This window comes from Gorilla gorilla, chromosome X (genome assembly GCF_029281585.2).
Source record: "Gorilla gorilla gorilla isolate KB3781 chromosome X, NHGRI_mGorGor1-v2.1_pri, whole genome shotgun sequence".
Lineage (NCBI taxonomy): Eukaryota > Metazoa > Chordata > Mammalia > Primates > Hominidae > Gorilla > Gorilla gorilla.
The window spans coordinates 54,918,677-54,941,058 of NC_073247.2; the positions used below are offsets into that span (position 1 = coordinate 54,918,677).

Genomic DNA, 22,382 nt, shown 5'->3' on the forward strand with positions numbered 1-22,382 from the left:
GAACTGGCCTAGTGTTTAACCAACATAATGCTATCAAAAGCCTGAAATCTTGGTATTGACATCTAACACTAGATTACATCGAGGAGACGATTCTCTTTAAGCTGCAATTTCACAATTATATTTTTTATAAAATCACTGTTCTTCAGACAGTAAATTCATACTATGCTACTAAGTATTTTAAAGTGACTTTGGCCTCTTGGTAATGAAGGGACCAAAATAATGATTTTTAGAAATGAAAAGCAGATGCATTCAAGGTTAATTAAACGAATCAGTGATCTAACTATATGTAACCCCAAAATAATTAATTCTGCCCAGACTGCCAGGATAAACAAACAAACAAAAAAATTAGAAGCTTACATATAAGAAGATATTTTTTAAACTATAGACATCGAAAAAGAAAAAAGAGCTTTAGACATGTTATAGTATTTCCTCAGAAGAGCCTTTTTTGAAATGTACAGTTATGGCTGGGCATGGTGGTTCATGCCTGTAATCCCAGCACTTTGGGTGGCCAAGGCGGGCGGATCACCTGAGGTCAAGGGTTCGAGACCAGCCTGGCCAACATGGCGAAACGTCGTCTCTACTAAAAATACAAAAATTAGCCAAGTGTGGTGGTACGTGCCTGTACTCCCAGCTACTTGGGAGGCTGAGGCACAAGAATCGCTAGAACCTGGGAGGCGGAGGATGCAGTGAGCCAAGATCATGCCACTGCACTCCAAGCCTGGGTGACAGAGCAAGACTCTGTCTCAAAAAAAAAAAAAAAAAAAAAAAAAAAAGAAATGTACAATTATTACACTTATAACAAACTAATAACTCCAGGAAAAAAACAACATAAAAATTGGTATCATATTACATCAGCAGAGTCTGTTTAATATCTTTAATATCATTTCTAAAGCTTTCCACAAAAGGGTATTACAGTTTTTTAATTTATTGCAAACATATCTTAAAAAAAAAAAGTCAGCCTTAATACTGAAACTATAACACGAATTTTAAATTATGGACACATACCATAAAACACAATGAAGAACATTTTATTTAAATAAAAAGAGAATATTTCGCTAAGCAATAAACCCAACATATTTCTTTTCTCTCCATATCTACATCCAATGGTGATATTTTATAGGCTAGTTTCTAAACAGATGCAAATTTTTACAAAGCGATGAAAGCCACGTTTTGCTCAGGAATACTATGGTTCACATACCATATAGGTTGTTTTACAGCAGATACTAGTTTGCCAAGCTTCAGATGGCAAAATGCTAAGTTGTGAATTGAGTATTGTCCAGCTAGGTGTTTCTCCTTGCCCTAGAGACTCTGGCAGTATGACTTTTGAGAGACTGCCTTATTGCTGCCACTTCTCTTCTCATAGTTGAATCCGTTATGGGAGAATATTCACGTCCTTAAGATGCAAGTCCGAGCAGAAAGCCTCCCACAAATCCACTGGATATCACAATGTTCTGCTTGATAAATTCTGTTGCCTGAAACAAAGTTTAAACAAAAATACTCTTAATTATGCTACAACAGGGATGAACCTTGAAAACATTATGCAAAGTGAAATAAGGTAGACAAAAAAGAACAAATATTACATGATTCTGCTTGTATGAGTAGTCAGAAAGCAGAATACAGATCATTAAGAGCTGGAGAGAGAGGGAAACTGAAAATTAGTGTTTAATGGGCACAGAGTTTGGGATGATGAAAAAGTTCTGGAAATTGATAGTGGTAATGATTGCAGAAAAATGTGAATATGCTTAATGCCACTGAACTGTACGCTTAAAAATGGTTAAACTGGTAAAATTTTTGTATAACTATTTTACCACAATAAAAAGATGCACAAAAAAAAATTCTTACTGAATCCAGAGCCAAGTAGCAGTTTCAGCTATTTTCCTCAATTCAATAAATATTCAGCAAAAATTCCTGTGCACCTACTACTGCAGGTATCAAATAGCATGCAAGATCCCAGAAATGTCCCTGACTAATTGAAGGAGACTAGAGAACACAGTCATGCCCAGTAAGCTCCTTGGCTATTGAGATAATAAGTATATGGGCAGCAATGATCTCACAAGTAAAAAGAAATCTACCTGTAAGGTAGAGATGAATGGCTCATCATCAAGTTATTAACACAGATTATTTAATAAATTGTCACAGCAGGCACAATGGTATTTATTAATAGTCCATTTAGCCAACAGAAAAAAAATGTACAGGATCAAAACCAAAACAAATTACTTTGGTACAATGTTTAACCAGAATAAAATCATGAGGAAGCCATCAGACAAAGCCAGACTGTGGGATATTCTGCCTACAGGTGTCAAAAATGTCAGTGCCATGAAAGATGGGGGAATAAAATTAACAGATGAAAGGACTGTTTAAGACTAAATGAGACTTCATAGACATGATAACCGAAAACAATATATAATTTTTTTTGGCGGGGGTGGGTGGGAACAGGGTCTCATTCTGTCAGCCAGGCTGGAGTGCAGTGGCACAATCATGTCTCACAGCCTCAAGCAATCCTCCCACCTCAGCCTCCCAAGTAGCTGAGACTACAGGTGCATGCCACCGTTCTAATTTTTGTATTTTCTGTAGAGACAAGGTCTCTCTCTGTTACCCAGGCTGATCTCAAACTCCTAGGCTCAAGAGATCCTCCTGCCTCAGCCTCCCAAAGTGCTGGGATTACAGGAGTGAACTACTGTACCTGGCATATAATTCTTAATTGGGAAAAAAAAAAGCCACACAAGATATTTTGTAGAAAAATATTAATATGAACTGCATATTAGAAAATACTGGCTGGGTGTGGTGGCTCAAACCTGTAATGCCCAGCACATTGGGAGGCTGAGGCAGGCAGGCTGCTTGAGCCCAGGAGTTTGAGACCAGCCTGGCAACATGGCAAAACCTCATCTCTACAAAAATATAAAAATTAGCTGGGCATGCACCTGTAGTCCCAGCTACTTGAGAGGCTGAGGTGGGAGGATCACTTGAGCCCAGGTGCTCGAGGCTGCAGTGAGCTGTGATCACACCATTGCACTCCAGCCTGGGTGACAGAGCAAGACCCTGTCTAAAAAAAATTAACAAAGAAAGGAAATACTATTATCTCATGTTACATTTTTTTTTTTTTATTAATAATGGCATTTGGCCAGGCATGGGGGCTCACGCCTGTGATCCTAGCACTTTGGGAGGCTGAGGTATCATGCACACCTGTAGTCCCAGCTACTTGGGAGGCTGAGGTAGGAGGACCATTTGAGCCAGGGGAGTCAAGGCTGTAGTGAGCCATGATGATGCCACCGCATTCCAGCCTAAGCAACACAGTGAGACAGAATGAGACCTGTCTCAGGAAAAAAAAAAAAAAAAACAGTTGGCCGGCCCCGGTGGCTCACGCCCCTAATCCCAGCACTTCGGGAGACTGAGGCGGGTGGATCATGAGGTCAGGAGTTCGAGACCAGCCTGGCCAACATGGTGAAACCCTGTCTCTACTAAAGATACAAAAAATTAGCTGGGAGAGGTGGCGCGTGCCTGTAATTCCAGCTACTCAGGAGGCTGGGGCAGGAGAATCGCTTGAACCCGAGAGGCGGAGGTTGCAGTGAGCCAAGATTACGCCACTGCACTCCAGCCTGGGCTACAGGGCGAGAACCAGTCTCAAAAAAGAAAAAAAAAAAGTTTCTGAAGTGGCAGGTCCCACACAGTAAAAAAATAAAAAAGGGGGGGGGGGGGCGTATTCATAGTTGTATAAGAGAATATCTGTACTCTTAGAAGATACATACTGAAGTATTTAGGGATGAAAAGTTATGACATCTTAAATACTTTGGAAAAAAAATTATCTGTGTGTGTCATCCACACACAGATAAAGTAAACACGGCAAATCATGAACAATTTGGTGAATAGATGAAGGGTATTGAGATATTCACTATATTTGTCTTTCAACTTTTTAACTGGTTTGAATTTTTTCAAACAAAAAAGTTGAGGGAGGTAAAAGGATAAAACAAAAACAAAGGCAAGGAAGTATTCAATTCCATTTTAAACAGTACAAAAGTAAAGGGTCAAATTACACCTGAAAACATTAATAAAATATATTAATCATATTAAAAAAACATATATTTTCAAACTATCCTCAAGAAAAAAAATGTGTACTTTTAAGTTTTACTACACCTGTACATGTTCATTTATAAAGGCAGAGGAAATATGTTGAAAAGAATGTTCTTAGTTTTTACAACAAGATCAAAGCGAGCTAGAGATATGCAGGGGAATCTATGTTAACCACCAAAAAAAAAAAATAATGACTGATTTAAGTAGTGGTGTGATCTCAAATTTTACTTAACACTCTAGATATATAACCAAAAACACCATTTTTAAAAAAGACAGTAATCCCCCCGGTCACATTTTCTGCTAAGGGACACCCATTAACCAAAAAAAGGAAAAAAAAAAAAAAAGTCAAAATTATATATCATCTTACTTCTTCAATTAAATTGTTGATTTCAGGTGCTGCTTTGTTCGCTCGTTTCTTAATCTGTCTTTTTGCTTTATTTACATCTTTTTCAACTCTCTTCCAGTCAATCTGCACATAGCCACTATGACTAGCAATCTGCAAAAAATATAATAAAAATTATCAATACTACACCAACTAGGTTGCTGACTATAATAGCCAAGAATATATAAACACTTAAGAGTTCTAGTAACCTATAAAACTTATAGCTAAGAAATTGCTTTTTCTCCACTAGTTTATTCATTTAACAGACACTAGTGCCTACCCTATGCTAAGTACTGAATAAGGGAGACATAAGCCCCTATCCTCAGAGAGCTTCAGGTCTGTTAGGGAAAACAGACATTAAGCATAAGTAAGTAACTAATTATTTAGATGTGATGAACAGTGTTTATTTAGTACATGATGGGAAAATGATTCCAAAACCTGTCTTAACTATACTATCATTCTGTCACACCTTTTGGAATAGGGAATTAGTTAAAAAGATACAGAGATTATCTAGATTATATAGCTAATTTAAAAATACTTTTTAATTAAATAGATCTTTAATTATAAGGGATCATAAGCCAATCAGTTATTAGATCACTAAAGAAATTTAAGTAGCCTGGTAAGTATTTAAATAGCTCTCTTTACTTAAATTAAGAATACTTTCTGGTAATTGCTTTTGAAAGTAGAATATAAAACAAACTGCACTCTACACAAGTTTCATGCCATAAATCCTTTTAATAAAACTATAGCTAAATGCCTATCATAAGAAAAATTATCATATGGTACTACTGAGAGACTGCAATATCTGAACGGGAACAACAGTGTGTGTGCAAGCCAGTCCAGTAACTCAGTGCCTCCAAATAATAAAATAGCCATATATACCATTATAAATCACTTCTGTCAAGCTTATGCTTTCTTTGTAATTTTTTAGTGCATCACTTTTTTTTTGCCATTTGCACCCTGAATGAACACACTGACTTTTAGCCACACAGAAAATAATTTAAATAATAAAAATATCTGATTTTGCATAAACAGGCTGACTAGAAATCTTAGGTTCTATTTTGTCTGTGAATGACTCCATAGAAGAATTTGTTTATCTGCATTTCTTCTTGTATTTATTCATCTACTATCACTTCAAACTCCAGCCTCAGCAAAACAGTGGTGATCAAATCAAATGGCAAGTGAAGGCTTTTTCTGGTAGTACTTGATACAGCAATTTGAGTCACAGGCATGGAGGTGATGATGAACCTTAGGAAAATTCTACATATAAATTGAAAAGACTTCTTATTGGCTTGCACTAAGTAATCAAAATAGTTGATTACTTTGAAGCTTTTGCAGAATTTTACTTTTTGCTGAATCTTAACATTTCTTCTTAATCCAAAGCTTGTGAGAAGTACAAATATTTTATGTATGTATATGGCTTTATTTTTTGGTTAGAACAAAATTTTTTTTATTTTTGTTTTTTGAGACGGAGTCTCGCTCTGTCGCCCAGGCTGGGGTGCAGTGGCATGATCTCTGCTCACCACAAGCTCCGCCTCCCGGGTTTATGCCATTCTCCTGTCTCAGCCTCCCAAGTAGCTGGGACTACAGGCACTCGCCATCACGCCCGGCTGATTTTTTGTTTTTTAGTAGAGAAGGGGTTTCACCGTGTTAGCCAGGATAGTCTCGATCTCCTGACCTCGTGATCCACCCGCCTCGGCCTCCCAAAGTGCTGGGATTACAGGCATGAGCCACCGCGCCCGGCAGAACAAAAATATTATCTATACCACCACTCATCAGCAACTCCCAATTCAACTGTCATTTTCAAGACTTAACATTTTAAGTTACAAAGTTTTTTTTAAAAAGCTAATCTTCATGCCATGAGTTAAATTGGTAGTGAAATTAAAAAAACAAAAAACAAACCTTAACTATATTCCCTGTGTGAGACCCCTTATCCACCCCCCAATCCCCAGCAAATGAATAAAGGAAACCATTTTAATGAGACAGATTAAACAAATTCTCACAAACAGCATTCTATACACAAAATATTTTTACATAGCCATTTGTCACTGATAATTAGTAAACCCAGTGTTATCTGAGATAAAGATTTTGTATAATTTAAAGAATCCTCTACGTTTTGGGGGAAAATGTCAAACAGTTGCAAGGAAAATGAAAAACCTTGAGATGCTAAAGATACTAACGCCTCTTTGGAAGAAGACTTCCCTAACACCTCCAAGCAGACAGAGCGTCTTCCCTCTGCTCTCTCAGTACTAAACACACCCTTCTAGCTCAGCACTGACCATATGGGCTGTGAATCTCTATATCCCTAGAGTCCCAACTAATGCCAGATGAATGAGACATAGTAAATAAATGATAACAGAGACAATGAATAAAGACTAAATCTCAAAAGCTGTATTAACCAACCTGGCTCAAATAAAGACTCTCAGCAACAAAATGGATGGGCTAGATTATCCCAAAGGACCCAACCTAGCATGTCTACTAACAAGAGAACGATCTTCGATGCTGGAGTGATCTACCATCACTGAACAAATTCCCTTGAGAATCTGTTCCCTTGCAGGAAAAATGAAAAACCTTGAGATGCTAAAGATATTAATGCCTTAAAAAAGAGAGAGAGAGATGAAGTCTCACTATGTTGCCCAGGCTGGTCTTGGACTCTTGGCCTCAAGCCATCCTCCTGCCTTGGTCTCCCAAAGTGCTGGGATTACAGTGAGCCACGGCACCCAGCTGAGAAGTACACTTCTGATCAAACCGAAGAATACCAGTCTAAATTGAGCACCCTGCTCCAGTACAGAGATGACCAAGGACAAGCAATCTGCCTCAAGTGGAGTTCAGGTACAACCAACTTAACCAACCAATACATACAGGACCCAATTCAGTCTTGTCCACACAAAATTCATCTGCAACTACAAGGAAATGCAAGCCAACAGACTGGGGAGGGAATGGGGCAGTGATGACTGCTTTTTGAACATCTGACTTCCTATAACACTAAAATATTTAACAGGATTACATAAAGTACTTTCATTAGAATAAAAGCTTCCAAGTTAAATAAAATAAAATAAAATAAAATAATTCCAGGCCGGGCTCCGTGGCTCACGCCTGTAATGTTAGCACTTTGGGAGGCCGAGGCAGGCAGATTACCTAATGCCAGGAGTTCAAGACCAGCCTGGCCAACATGGTGAAACCCCAACTCTACTAAAAATACAAAAATTAGCCGGGCATAGTAGCGCATGCCTGTAATCCCAGCTACTTGGAAGGCTGAGGCAAAAGAATCACTGGAATCCAGGAGGCAGAGACTACAGTGAGCCGATATCACGCCACTGCACTCCAGCCTGGGCAACGGAGTGAGACACTGTCTCAAAATAATAATAATAATGATGACAGAGGGGCTGGGCGTGGTGGCTCACCCCTGTACTCCTAGCACTTTGGGAGGCCAAGGTGGGCAGATCACTTGAGGCCAGGAGTTCGAGATCAGCCATGTCAACATGGTGAAACTATGACAGTGAAACTAAAAACACAAAAAACTAGCTGGGCGTGGTGGCTCACACCTGTAATCACAGCTACTCAGGAGGCTGAGTTACAAGAATCAGGAGGTGGTTCTTGAACCCAGGAGGCGGAGGCTGCAGTGAGCTGAGATCCCGCCACTGCATTCCAGCCTGGGTGAAAGAGGGAGACTGTCTCAAAAATAAATAAATAAATAAATAATAATGCCAGAGGCCAGGCTCGGTTGCTCACGCCTATAAATCCCAACACTTTGGGAGGGTGAAGCAGGCAGACTGCTTGAGCCCAGGAGTTTGAGACCAGCCTGGGCTATACGGCGAAATTCTGTCTCTACAAAAAATACAAAAATTAGCCAGACATGGTGGCATGCACCTGTAGTCCCAGCTACTTGAGAGGCTGAAGTGGCAGGATCACTTGAGCCTCAGGAGTTCAAGGCTGCAGTGACCCATGGTCACGCCACTGCACTCCAGCCTGGGCCAGAGAGTGAGACTGTTTCCAGAAACACAAACACACACACACACACACACACACACACACACACACACACACTTTCAGATAAAGATTCATGTCGGCCAGAAAGCTCTAAACAGCTCCAGCCTGGGCCAGAGAGTGAGACTGTTTCCAGAAACACACACACACACACACACACACACACACGCACGCACGCACACGCACACACACACACACACACACTTTCAGATAAAGATTCATGTCGGCCAGAAAGCTCTAAACAGGTAGATGGGGCTTTTTGCTTGTGAACTTCACCATATGCTGATCTAATTGGGCTGTTTCACTGTGGGAAATTCTGCCCACCCCCAACTCCTTATCTTTAGATCATTTTTCTTGGACTGGTCAGATTTCCCAGAGAAGGGAAAGCCCCATCCACACGTCCATATTGTTTAGAGCTTTCCATCAACTTTTAGTGCTCAATTCTTAAATATGAGCAGACAACCAAGGATCATCAGACATGGAGGAAGGCCTTTAACTTGAAAACTAGAAACCAAAATAAACAAGCAGGAAAAAGGTTGGGGAGGGGGAACAAAACACCTTAGACAAACAGGGACTTGGTAGGAAGAAGCTTAAAACACACACACACACACACACACACACACACACACACACACACAGAAGCTTGATCATTTATGTCCTCAGAGAGCTTAAAAAAGACAATGCACAACTGAAAGAGCTCTTAATGGCCAAAGCTGGTAAAATTTGAGCAATAAAAGAGCATTAGATTATAAACCAAAGTATAAAATAAATATCCATGAGTCCATATTGATATAAATAAATGACTGAATAAATAAGAGACAAACCTTCCAACAGACTATTTCTAAATAATTTATGTAGCTACTCTGCCTTCAGAAAGGTGGAGCATAATTACACTCCTGAAATGTGGGCTATACACAGTGACTCCCTTCCAAAGAGTACAGTATGAGGCCCGGCACGGTGGCTCATGCCTGTAATCCCAGCACTTCGGGAGGCTGAGGAAGGTGGATCACTTGAGGCCAAGAGTTCAAGACCAGCCTGGCCAACATGGTGAAACCCCATCTCTACGGAAAATACAAAAATTAGCCAGACAGTGGTGTGCGCCTGTAATTGCAGCTACTCGGGAGGCTAAGGCAGGAGAATCACTTGAACCTGGGAGACTGAGGCTGCCATAAGCCAAGATCACACCACTTGCACTCCAGCCTGGGTAACAGAGTGAAACTCTGTCTCAGAAAAAAAAAAAAAAAAAGGAACCCCAAGAGTACAGTATGAAAAGGGGGAAAAGCTGGTGGATCCTCTCATATGGGGATAGTAGGAATACTTTCTGGAAGGCTACTTGACAATCAAGAGGCTTAAATATATATATGTGTGTGTGTGTGTGTGTATATATATATATATTTTTTTTTTGAGACGGAGTTTCGCTTTTGTCACCCAGGCTGGTGTGCAATGACATGATCTCGGCTCACTGCAACCTCTGCCTCCCAGGTTCAAATGATGCTCCTGCCTCAGCCTCCCGAGTAGCTGGGATTACAGGCATGCACCACCATGCCCGACTAATTTTGTACTTTTAGTAGAGATGGGGTTTTACCTTGTTGGCCAGGCTTGTCTCGAACTTCTGACCTCAGGCGATCCGCCCGCCTCCGCCTCCCAAAGTGCTGGGATTACAGGCGTGAGCCACCATGCCTGGCCTAAATATGTATATTTTTGCTTTGTCTTAGACAAGTGTGCAAAGCTGTATATAAATGGCTAGTCACTGCAGAGTTGTTTGTAAAGCTGAAAAAATAAACTGCTAGATGAACATTCTGTGTAGATGCTAAGAATTGCTTGTAGGACAGACTATTTGGATCAACACTCTGAACCTGCAGTCTATTAAGGCAGTCACTTCCAACTAGCATCTGGTGATTTAAGGAAAACTTTCAGTCTCTGCCACTTTCTAAGAAGCTTCTATCTTCGAATTAGAGAAGACATTCAACTATACCATCTCTCACAAACCTTCTTGGTCTATAGACATGCAATTAAAATGGTTTCCAAGAATGTTAGTGCTCCAGTAATATGATGTGTTTCTAAAAGTCTTATTGAAGGGACTGTCTTCTAACCATTGCATTGGTTGAAACAATGGGTTGGGGGAGGACAAGTCACACATAATAAATACATCCTACCAATCTCTTAAAAAAACAGTATCCAAGGCTGGGCGCAGTGGCTCACGCCTGCAATCCTAGCACTTTGGGAGGCCGAGGCAGGCAGATCATGAGGTCAGGAGATCGAGACCACCCTGGCTAACACGATGAAACCCCGTCTCTACTAAAAATACAAAAATTAGCTGGGTGTGGTGGCGGGCGCCTGTAGTCCCAGCTACTCGGGAGGCTGAGGCAGGAGAATGGTGCGAACCCGGGAGGCGGAGCTTGCAGTGAGCCGAGATCGTGCCACTGCACTCTAGCCTGGGTGACAGAGCGAGACTCCGTCTCAAAAAAAAAAAAAAAAAAACCAAAAAAAAAAAAAATAGTATCCAAGTATTAGCCATTAAAAAATTTTAAAAAAGATACTGCTCACTGCATCCATGAGGGAAAAGCAAGAAACAGAATGCTAAAGTCACATTAAAATAACAACGGCCAGGCACGGTGGCTTACATCTGTAATCCCAGCACTTTGGGAGGCCGAGGTGGGTGGATCGCTTGAGCTCAGGAGTTCAAGACCAGCCTGGGCAACATAGCAAAACTCCATCTCTACTAAAAATACAAAAAATTAGCCAGGCATGGTGGTGCATGCCTGTAGTCCCAGCTACTTGGGAGGCTGGGGTGAAGAAATCACCTGAGCCTGGGAGGTCAAGGCTGCAGTGAGCCAAGATCACACCACTGCACTCCAGCCCAGGCGAACAGAGTAAGACTCTGTCTCAAAAAAAAAAAACAAAAAACAAAAACAACAAAAAAAACTTGTTGAAGTTGAAGAAATCTCCCAGAAAACAGACCAAAAAGATAGAAGTGGAAAATTGAAAAGATTATTAGTGTTCTACCAAATCTAAGAAAGAAAAAAAAAAAATTATTAGGCCAAGCAGTCAGTGGCTCACACCTGTAATCCCAACATTTTGGGAGGCCAAGGCAGGAGGATTGCTTGAGACCAGCCTGGGCAACATAGCAAGACCTCATCTCTATTTAAAAAAAATTAAAAATAAGTCTAAAACTGTAAAATAAATAAAGAAAGAAAAATTAGACAACTGGTCCAGGAGATCCATATAACTGGAACTACAGAAAAAAAGATGGGAAAATTAAAGAGCAGGATATCATTAACTAAATAAATATAAAGAAAATTTCCCCAAACTGAAAGGGCCCCTTGAGTTTCCAGCACAGTGGATGAAAATAGGCCCACAGTAAGGCACATCACTGGGAAAAATCAGAATACTGAGGACAAAAGAAAATCCTATAAGCATTAACTGAAAGGAAAAAAAAACCCACACATGTAAAGGTTCAGAAATTAGAATTACTTTAAACTTTTAACAGCAACACTGGAAGTCAGAAGACAATGGAGCAACACCTAAACCCAGCTATTAATAAATTATCAAACAAATGTGAGGATAAAATGAAGAAATTTTCAGACATGCAAAGTCTCAAAAACTATAGTTCCCATTCTCATTTTCTACGAAAGCTATTGGAGGATGTGTCCACCAAAACAAGAGAATACATCAAGACATAGGATAGACCAGGTGCAGTGGCTTACGCCTGTAATCCCAACACTTTGGGAGGCCAAGGCGGGTGGAATGCTTGAGCCCAGGAGTTCGAGACCAGCCTGGGCAACATAGCAAGACCTCCCTATTATACAAAAATACAAAAATTAGCGGGCATGGTGGCACACGCCTGTAGTCCCAGCTACTTGGGAGGCTGAGGCAGGAGGATCCCTTGAGCCCAGGAGGCAGAGTTTGTAGTGAGTGAGATTGTACCACTGCACTCTAGCCTGGGCAACAGAGCAAGACTGTCTCAAAAAACAAACAAACAAACAAAAGACATAACATACAAGAAACAACCCAAAACAAAAAGGGAATATCCAGAAGGTATTGAAGAGAGATCCCAGGGTGAGAGCCGTATACCAGGCCTAGAAAGCAAACAGGACAGATGACTCTGGGACCAAGTTTGCCCAGACGGTTAAACTGATGAACTATTTGATACATACGACAATGAAAGGTGATTTACACAACTAGTAGTTGTCTAAAGAAATAATCCTGGGCCAGGTGCGGTGGCTCACACCTGTAATCCCAGCACTTTGGGAGGCCGAGGTGGGCAGATCATGAGGTCAGGAGATCGAGATCATCCTGGCTAACAGAGCAAAACCCTGTCTCTACCAAAAAAATACAAGAAAGTTAGCCAGGCTTGGTGGCGGGCGCCTGTTGTCCCAGCTACTTGGGAGGCTGAAGCAGGAGAGTGGCGTGACCCTGGGAGGTGGAGCTTGCAGTGAGCTGAGATCACACCACTGCATTCCAGCCTGGGTGACAGAGCAAGACTCCGTCTCAAAAAAAAAAAACAAAAACAGAATCCTGGCTGGGCGCGGTGGCTCACGCCTGTAATCCCAGCACTTTGGGAGGCCGAGGCGGGCAGATCGCCTGAGGTCAGGAGTTCAAGACCAGCCTGGCCAACGTGGTGAAACCCCATCTCTACTAAAAATACAAAAATTAACCGGGCGTGGTGGCAGGTGCCTGTAATCCCAGCTACATGGGAGGCTGAGGAAAGAGAATCGCTTGAACCCAGGAGGCGGAGGTTGCAGTGAGCCGAGATCACGCCATTGCACTCCAGCCTGGGCAACATGAGCAAAACTCTTGTCTAAAAAAAAAAAGAAGAAGAAGAAGAAGAAAAGAAATAATCCCGGCCACCCATGGTGGCTCACGCCTGTAATCCTGTAATCCCAGCACTTTGGGAGGCCGAGGCGGGTGGATCAATAGGTCAAGAGTTCTAGACCAGCCTGGCCAAGATGGTGAAACCCCATCTCTACTAAAAATACAAAAATTAGCCGGGTGCTGTGGCAGGCAGCTGTAATCTATAATCCCAGCTACTTGGGAGGCTGAGGCAGGAAAATCACTTGAACCCGGGAGGCGGAGGTTGCAGTGAGCCAAAATTGCGCCACTGCACTCTAGCCTGGGCGACAGAGCGAGACTCTGTCTCAAAAAAAAAAAAAAAAAAAATTCCAAACTTCCTAGTAGAAATAATGGCCAAAACCTTCCCAAACATGATTAAAGACATAAATTCACAGGTTCAAGAAGTTCAGTGAACTCCAAGTAATCAATCTCAGTGAACTCCATATAATGAATGATCTAACACAATTATGGAAAAAGGGAAGTAACTACACTCAGACGATTGAGGGAGAGGGAAGAAAGCATTCAGGTATGTGAGATTTGGGGGAGAAGTGTAGGGAAAACAAAACAGGTCAATAAATGACAGCTAAATTTTCCCATTCCATAATGGGAAGCCAATAGTTCACACCTAAAACTGAAAGATCAAGAAATGTCCAATTAACTTGTTTAGGGAAAAAGAGATTACTACCTTAAGAATCAGTTAAGAGTTCAAACTGGATGTCTCAAGGGATGGAAAAATGGGGGTAGTGAGAGAGGTGGAGGATTACTCTAATCTGTAACAAGCCTTGCACAAGTACTTGGCCCTTTGAATTATAAGGATGCATAATTCCAAAAAATTAAAACGAAGAGATTGTGTACTTTAAGATGACAGTGTAATAAATATCTATTGGAAAACACTTAATATTGTTACTAGAAAAGCTTTAAGTTCTAAATAAACTAATATTTACCTTTAAATATAAGAAAGGTCACAAAAATATGAAAGTGGGCCTAAAGAATATTAGGCAATTAGCCTAAAAGCCATTTGTTACTTTATTTCCCCTTTCACTTTCCTTCTACTGAGTTTTCAAGGTTAGTCATATTTGTGGGAAAAACTGGTTTGATGCAGATAGGTCCTATGTTGTTCTGCCTTAAAAACTTCAAAGACTACGTGGACTAAATGCGGAAAAGTGGGAGGTGGCAATGACAAAATGTGGATTTGAATGGTGCATATTGAGTGAACTGAAATGGACTTCTGAAAAACTGACATGCAGAGTGGATTAAAATATACACTTCTCTCCATTCTGTGAACATTTTAGGAAACTCTGCTTCAGTCCAGTACCCTTTTACACTAACAGAAATGACAACTGAGTCTTCAAAATAGCTATGGAATAAAATATGCTCTTGATTCCATATAAAACCAAGTCAAAATCAGCTTAAGTAAAATTATCATCTGTACTAATGCTGGCATATTCATCCAAAGAACTAAATTTAGGTATTAATCATTTTTTTTACCTCTTACCACAAGTAATAAGCAATTATTCCTAATAATGTCACCAAAAGAAAGAAAACATATATATTTTTAAAAGGCTGTTTAGTGAACAACTCAAAATCTGTGCTTCATACATACAAATCCAGTCCCCTTGTACTACAACTACACTAGTTATTACATGATCGATGACTTAGGTGCTGAATTCAGATTTTGGTGGCTATGAACATCGATCATTTTTAAAATCTAGTACAACTGACAGTTCTCTGTATCTTTAAAAGTGCTGCTCACATTCATTCGTAGAGATTTTCAATTTTTGGATTTACTATATTTGATCTTCAAGGAATGATATTTTTGAAAAAAATACATGCCAAACAGACATGAATGCCAGATGATGCCCTGATAAACATCCTCTAATGGCAAAGCATTTTTAGATCTTATACTTACAAGAATATGAACAAAACTAAAACTTCAAATCTATCTGCCTCAGATATAAGATTATGGATTTTTGTTTTGTTTTGTTTTGTTTGGAGACAGAGTTTCGCTCTTGTTGCCCAGGCGGGAGTGCAATGGCATGATCTCGGCTCACTGCAACCTCCGCTTCCTGGGTTCAAGCAATTCCCCCGCCTCAGCCTCCCAAGTAGCTGGGACTACTACAGGCATGCGCCACCATGGCAGCTAATTTTTGTATTTTCAGTAGAGACGGGATTTCACCATGTTGGCCAGGCTGGTCTTGAACATCTGACCTCAAGGGATCTGCCTGCCTCTGCCTCCCAAAGTGCTGGGATTACAGGCGTAAGCCAATGCGCTCGGCAATGGCTGTCTTTTTAATAGCTGGGATCAAACTATGCTTAATAACTCAGAAGTATTTAAATTGTTATCTTTCAAGACAAAAGTCAGCTTCCAAAACTCATTGTAGCTCTTCCATAAACTGATGCCTAAAAGAAAAATTCCACCTTCTATGAAAGCAAAGGCAAGTGCTTAAAGCTCTGACATACCTGAAGAAGAAGAAAGCCACCACCTACTGCAGTTGCTGCAAGTTTTCCAACTTTCTGGAACAGAAATCCTGCACACCTTTAATCAAATAACAAAAGATGAAAACAATCAATTATGTACTAAACCCTCTCCCTCTTCTACTTTTCATTGCTTTCCTAATAAAATCTTATGTCTTCGCATTTCTTTTGATCACATCCCTTACCTGCTCAGAAACCTTCTCAGAAACCCCTTAGTTATATAGGCTAGTCAAAAATGCACAATCTAAAATGTCTGAAATTTGCTTCAAAATAAGGGACGGAGAGAAGAGGAGGGGAATTTATAGAAAAAAAAGAGCAGCTACTAAAATAACGACAAGTACTCAGGGGTTCATTATATTCCTCCTACGTTTGTATAAGCTGAAACCTCCCGTAATAAAAGTGATGTTTTGCTTAATACAGTCAAGATGGTCCATACACCTGGTTGACCCCCACCTTCGGCTCCAACCCCATTAACCTCCAAATAGGTCATCACCTTTGCTCAAGCTATTAATCTCCCTGCTTCTAGGGGTTTCTGCCTAGCTCTACCTATCTAAAGCTTTCCTACCCTTTCAGGTCCAGCTGTTGTTCCACTCAATAACTATACTTCAGCCCACATTTCTAAAGGCCTCCTTATCTATATCTACCTATTTTTATATTAAACGTTTTTTGTGTCTCATCTACCCTGTGTCAGCTCATACTTCTTTTGTCATTAATTCGCTCCTTCAGTGAGCTCACATTCCCTTCAGCATTCCAGATCCACACTGTGCAAATGAATCCTATATTTCTAACTCTAGCCTTCTGCACTGGGTTGAATGGTGTCCCCCCCAAAATTCATATCCTTCCCAAAACCTCTAAATGTGACCTTATTTGAAAACAGAGTCACTGCAGATGTAATAAGTTCAGATGAGATCATACTGGACAGGGTGGGCCTTTAATCTGATAAGGACGCACACAGAGGGAATATGACATGTGAGGACAACAGAGGCAGAGACTGGAGTAATACGTCTACAAGCCAAGGAATGACAAGGATTGCTGGCAACCACCAGAAGCTAGCAGAGAAACATAAAACAGATTTCTCCCTCTGAGCCTCCAAGAAGGAACAAACCCTGTTGACATCCTGATTTCAGACTTCTAGCCTCCAGAACTGTGAGAATAAATTTCTGTTATTTAATTTAATTAATTAATTTATTTTTTAGATGGAGCTTGCTCTGTCACCCAGGTTGGAGTGCACCGGTGCCATCTCAGCCCACTGCAACCTCCGCCTCCCGGGTTCAAGCAATTCTCCTGCCTCAGCCTCCCGAATAGCTGGGATTACAGGTGCCCGCCACCACACCCAGCTAATTGTTGTATTTTTAGTAGAGACGGGGTTTCACAATGTTGGCCAGGCTAGTCTTGAACTCCTGACCTCTGGTGATCCACCCGCCTCGGCCTCCCAAAGTGCTGGGATTACCAGTGTAAGCCCCCGCACCTGGCCTCCACAGTTCTATATATTTTATCTCCAAAACATTATTTGACTGTCTTCTCCTTTCCACTCTCAAGGTCATCATTACCTTGCTTCCAGAACACTTTAAGGGCCCTCTAACTGGTCTCAACACCTCCCATCTCTCCTAGCAATGACCCATCCTAATAGTTTTAATTTTTTGTCATGATCAAAAGCCTACAGCTACCTACAGCTAAATAAAATCTCCTCAGCTTCCTATACATGTCTTGAATTGGTCTAAATTGCTAACTTGTTAGGTTAGTGCCTATTAACTGTTCCTCCTCAATATACACCATAATATCACATCAGTTTTACATCCTAAGAAAATTGCAAAAATTTACTACACTGAATATAGTCATTGCAACAAATCGCCTGTATAATTATTAGAGTTGTATTATACAGCTCCTGGACCAACACCTGGCTGTAATCCAAATGTGTGTGTGTGTGTGTGTGTGTGTGTGTATGTATATATACATATATGTCAGCAACAAAGGCTCAGTAAAGGGAACAGAAAAGGCAGGCAGCAGCCACAATGTCCCTTGGACTGTGCTCCACAAGCATGTGTATCCATTGCTTGATGGCATCAGTTACTGAAATGAACCTATCTCCTGCTGCTCTGTCTCTAGGCTTTCCGAGCAAACTTCTGCCAGTGATGGGGCTTCATCTACAAGGAGTTTGGTCTCCAAGGAGAAACAATGAAATGACTTGATAATTCTATTCTCGATTATTTTTGAGTCTGTTTTAAGACTGGGCTTTAGGCCCTGACTGACATTAACCAATCACCCATGGAACCAAATTGTGAGCTTATTTAAGCAGAGCCATACCCTGAATTACAGGGCTAGAGGAACTATCAGCCTGTGGAAAATTATCTGAATGACCAGGCCCTGACAGGCATCTCTCTTCTAATTGCAGGCTTTTTTCCTGCAGCAGCACTAGTGAGTACATATCATGAATAAATGCCGCACCTCTGCACCACAGAATCTTCACAATGAGTATTTCTATCATAAAATGGCATTTGCAAAAAAAAAAGGCATAGAGGAGTGTGTCATTATTCCAAGGTGCATGTAAAACACAAATCAAAAAACTCATCGTTATACTTATCAAGTGGAAACATGTAAATATTTCAATTAAATCTATGTAAGATGAATTTAAATAAGAATCTAAGAAAAAATGCTTATGCACAAGTTAAGTACCCTCACTAACTCCAAAATTTCTCTACAGTCACGAACATTTTCAAAACAGTCAAATTTGTTTCTGCCCCTTGTTATCTGGCTAGTCTTTTCATTATAAGAACAGAATTAGATCCACAGTAGCCATTGTGTTATCACGTGGTCTGAAATGTTAACTGGTCAGGCTGATGGTTATTAACTACTTCTTAATGGACTCCACAATATTATCAAGTAAGCAATCAGACCTTTAAACACAGAATTAACGTTCTACAGCTCTTTTTCAAAGAGTTATCATAATCTGAACGAGCCCACAAAAAACAGAATCATCTGTATCATCACCAATAATTCATACTGAGCATTTTACACTGCTCTGTACAGGGCTGACAATACTAGAGGCCAGTTCTACCGTGGGAGTTTCTTAGGTTTTTTCAGTAGTTAGCACTGAATGAAATGTAAAAATTTACATATAATTAACTCATATATTTCTTCCTATCTACTATCACTGAATCAGATCCACGACATTTGCTGAACATGAGAATGGGCAAATTATATAAAGAATCAAGAAGGATGAGGAGGGAGGAGAGGAAGAGTGGTGGGCATGGGGGAGGGGATCGCCAAAACCCAACAGGGAGCCTGGGAATGTAGATTACATCAATTTTAACTCAGAGAAAAGCCTCTTCTGGAATTAACAGTGTAGGCCTACTGCCTGTGCACGGTGATTCTTGCCCATGTATGAAAGGACAGCAGTGTCAGGCCCCCAAATGAAATTTAATGAAAAAGACGTTGTTCTCACCAGCCAGTAACGCCACCCATTACAATCTGGGTAGCTACTGAGTATTTTTCTACCATAGGTCCCGAACTGTGGCCAAACACTCGATTCCACCACTGGTGTCTTCTTGCATACTCAGTTAAATCCAACACTTCATAAGAGTCGTCATCACTTTCACAGTCTTCAAAATAGCAAAACGCAAAAAATAAATGTAGAGTCAATCAAAAGTCAGAAATGTTCTATACATCTTTTTAAAAATCTGTTACAACTCATTAGTTCTGGCCTACAGCTAAAAATGCCCACATAGAAACTACTGACTTTATTTAACTCAATTCTTGAGACCAGGGCCTCAAGAGTAAAGGACCCTGCAACAATGACCCCCATCTGCTTTCCCAAAGGCCCAGGGACCAGCCTGGGGTCACGAAGCCAGGGCCAACTCAGAATGACACAGTAGTGAGGGGTCACCCCCACCTCCAAACCTTAGTAGGGTCAAGGTCAGAGCAGGGTCCATTTTCATCAGTGGGAGGAATGGGGGTGGGGAGGTGTCCTCCTGAGAGAACTAGTCTGGAGCTCAGCGAAATCACTTGAGTCCAGACGTTTAAAAAAAGAAAATAATAATACATTTGAAGATGGGAGATGAAGGGCCGGAGGTGAAGGTAAGGCAGGAGGCAGGTAGGGCTGTGCTGGGGGTGGGGGTGGCTCTCCGCTTGAGTTCCGCAGAGAGGGGAGGAAAAAGTCTAGCTCGGAGGGGGTGCTCGAAGGGGCTGCCTTAAAAAAAAAATGGAGCTCGAAGAATCCTAGGGCAGGGGAAGGAAGAGGTGCCATAGGAGCAAGGTCGAGAGCTGTGAGCCGCGTCCCAGATACCACTTCGGGCCCTGGCCGCTCACCTTGGGGAGGGGGGTTCCGGGTCGCCATGATACCGCCAGCGGCCAATTCTGGAGTGGTCCCCACCCGCCCTCCTCTCCCTGGCACTTTAAGGGCCGCTCTAGGCCAGGATGGAAGTCTATGGTCTCTTTTTTCCTCCTCCTCCTACTCCAGGCGCGTAGTCCTGTCTCCGCCCCCTTCTCTCAGCGCAGGACCTTCTGCCTTCTGCGCAGGCGCGAAACTCCGGAATGTGGGGAGGGCCGGGCGGATCATAGCCCCGCGAGAGCGTAGGGGACTTGTAGTCCGTTGCCTTCCGCAACTAGGAAGGGGGAGGGACCGCCCCTCCTAGAATTTCCGTAACTTGAATTTGATTATTTTGTTTTAAAAGAGCCTTAAGGGCTGAAGGAATGGGGTGAAGGGCGCCACATGGTGGTACAAAGGGAGAACCAGCTGGGTATTGACAAAGACTCTCTCCTTGACCAAACTTTAGTCAGGAGGCTCCTCTGAGCTGTTTTTGACTGGGTCTCCTCCTTGGGTCGTCTTTGACCTGCCTAGTCCATTTGTGGTAAGAATGCAGTTAAGTCAGTTTAGTAAGAACTCCCCCACCCTTAATATCGAATCACCCTCAATATCTGATCAAATTCCTCAACCCCACTCTTGATATCTGATCACTCTGCCACCAGCAAAAATCCTGTTAAATTGGCTTTAGCAAGAATACCCCTACCCTTCGTGTCTACTCTTGGTAATCTTCCACCCATTGATCCATTCACTCTGATCATTTACTATAAATTCCCTGCTGTATTTAGAGTTGAGACCCATCACTCACCCCTATTGCCATAGTCTTTGTTTTTCGAGAAAGGGTATTGCTCTGTCACCAGGCTGGAGTGTAGTGGCGCTATCATGGCTCACTGCAGCCTCAAACTCCTGGGCCCAAGAGATCGGCCCACCTCAGCCTCCAGAGTACCCAGGACTCCAGGCGTGCATCACCACTCCCGGCTAATTTATTTTTTGTGGAGAGTAGGTCTCCCTGTGTTGCCCAGGCTGCTCTTGAACTTCTGGGCTCAAGCAGTCTTCCTGCCTCTGCCTCCAAAGTGCTGGGATTACAGATGTGAGCCACCATGCCAGGCTGTATTGCAATAGTTGTGATACCTATTGCAGTAGTCATGAACAAAGTCTTCCTTACCATTTTAAGAAGTGTCCCATAATTTTTTTTGTCAGGCCCATCACTTGCATACTGTCAGAATAATTTTTTAACAGTATTTTGAACATTACCAGAATTCAAATGCTTGAGGAAAAAGGCTTGTAAAAGATAAGAGAAACCCTGTTTCAAGCCATGCTTTTCTAAGGGCGCAAGCGCTGACAAAGGGACCACAAGTTTTCTAATGCCCTGCTGCTAGAAATTGGAATCTGTTTACCTGCTCTCTCTCTTGAGTTCCTGCCAGGAATCCAAAGGAGGTAAAGAAAGGCCTAGAAACCTCGTAATTCCTGACCTGGCAAGAGGACATAATTTTTTAGTGTCATTCTTTTGTTTGTTTGTTTGAGATGGAATCTCGCTCTGTCGCCCAGGCTGGAGTGCAATGGCACAATCTCGGCTCACTGCAACCTCCACCTCCCGAATTCAAGTGATTCTCCTGCCTCAGCCTCCCAACATCCCAAGGAGCTGGGATTACAGGCACGTGCCACCACGCCCGGCTAATTTTTGTATTTTTAGTAGAGACGGGGTTTCACCATGTTGCCCAGGCTGGTCTCGAACTCCTGATCTCAGTGACCCACCCACCTGGGCCTCCCAAAGTGCTGGGATCACAGGGGTGAGCCACCGTACCCGGCCAGCATCATTCTTATTATTTAAATCTGACAGAGGAACAAGGTCAAGGTCTTCACCCAGAAACCCCATGGGATTCTATGAATACAAAGCCATATTGATCACCAAGCAGCTAACCCAAGTCCACATAAACCAACCCAGAAACTTGTCTTGAACTTGCGTTGCACCCGCATCTGCTGTACAATTAAACAAAAGTCCTCTCAGTATTCATTTTAATGGAAAAACAAGGAATTCTGGCATAAATTGCATTACTTTAAAAATTGGCTTGCATAGTTGCACTTGGCTTTTCAAATCCTGGCACTTTCTTATTTCTTTTTACAATATGCCCATTTATTAATATTCTTATTTATTAATTACTTTTAATAGCAAACCACAATTACTTTTGCACCAACTTAACACATAGCTTGCGAGTTTATGTTTTGTCATTTGTTGACTGGGAAAGGAATTTTCCTAAGCATGTAAAATCCCTATAAATTGAATGGCTTACCTTCATTATCATTTGTATTATGATACTAATTTCTAGTAACTATTGA

The 22,382-nt window shown here is 41.6% G+C and overlaps 1 protein-coding gene across 1 annotated transcript; it reads right to left on the minus strand.

The window, feature by feature from the left end:
* Window positions 1–1,012: 1,012 nt before the first annotated feature.
* On the minus strand, window positions 1,013–20,243 carry FUNDC1 (FUN14 domain containing 1). The gene is made up of 5 exons (XM_004064038.3): window positions 20,051–20,243; window positions 19,188–19,344; window positions 15,731–15,806; window positions 4,436–4,564; window positions 1,013–1,472 (listed from the first exon to the last, which is right to left on the minus strand). The coding sequence occupies exons 1-5, from the start codon at window positions 20,076–20,078 to the stop codon at window positions 1,395–1,397; spliced, it is 468 nt and encodes a 155-aa protein (XP_004064086.1). The 5' UTR covers window positions 20,079–20,243; the 3' UTR covers window positions 1,013–1,394.
* Window positions 20,244–22,382: the final 2,139 nt, after the last annotated feature.

Excerpts from the sequence above, each read along its gene's own strand:
- FUNDC1 (XM_004064038.3), bottom strand. The coding sequence starts at position 20,078 with ATGGCGACCCGGAACCCCCCTCCCCAAG. Across the intron at positions 19,345-20,050 it reads CCGGAACCCCCCTCCCCAAG|ACTGTGAAAGTGATGACGAC; the intron begins GTGAGCGGCCAG and ends GCTATTTTGAAG. Across the intron at positions 15,807-19,187 it reads ATGGGTGGCGTTACTGGCTG|GTGTGCAGGATTTCTGTTCC; the intron begins GTGAGAACAACG and ends ATTTGATTAAAG.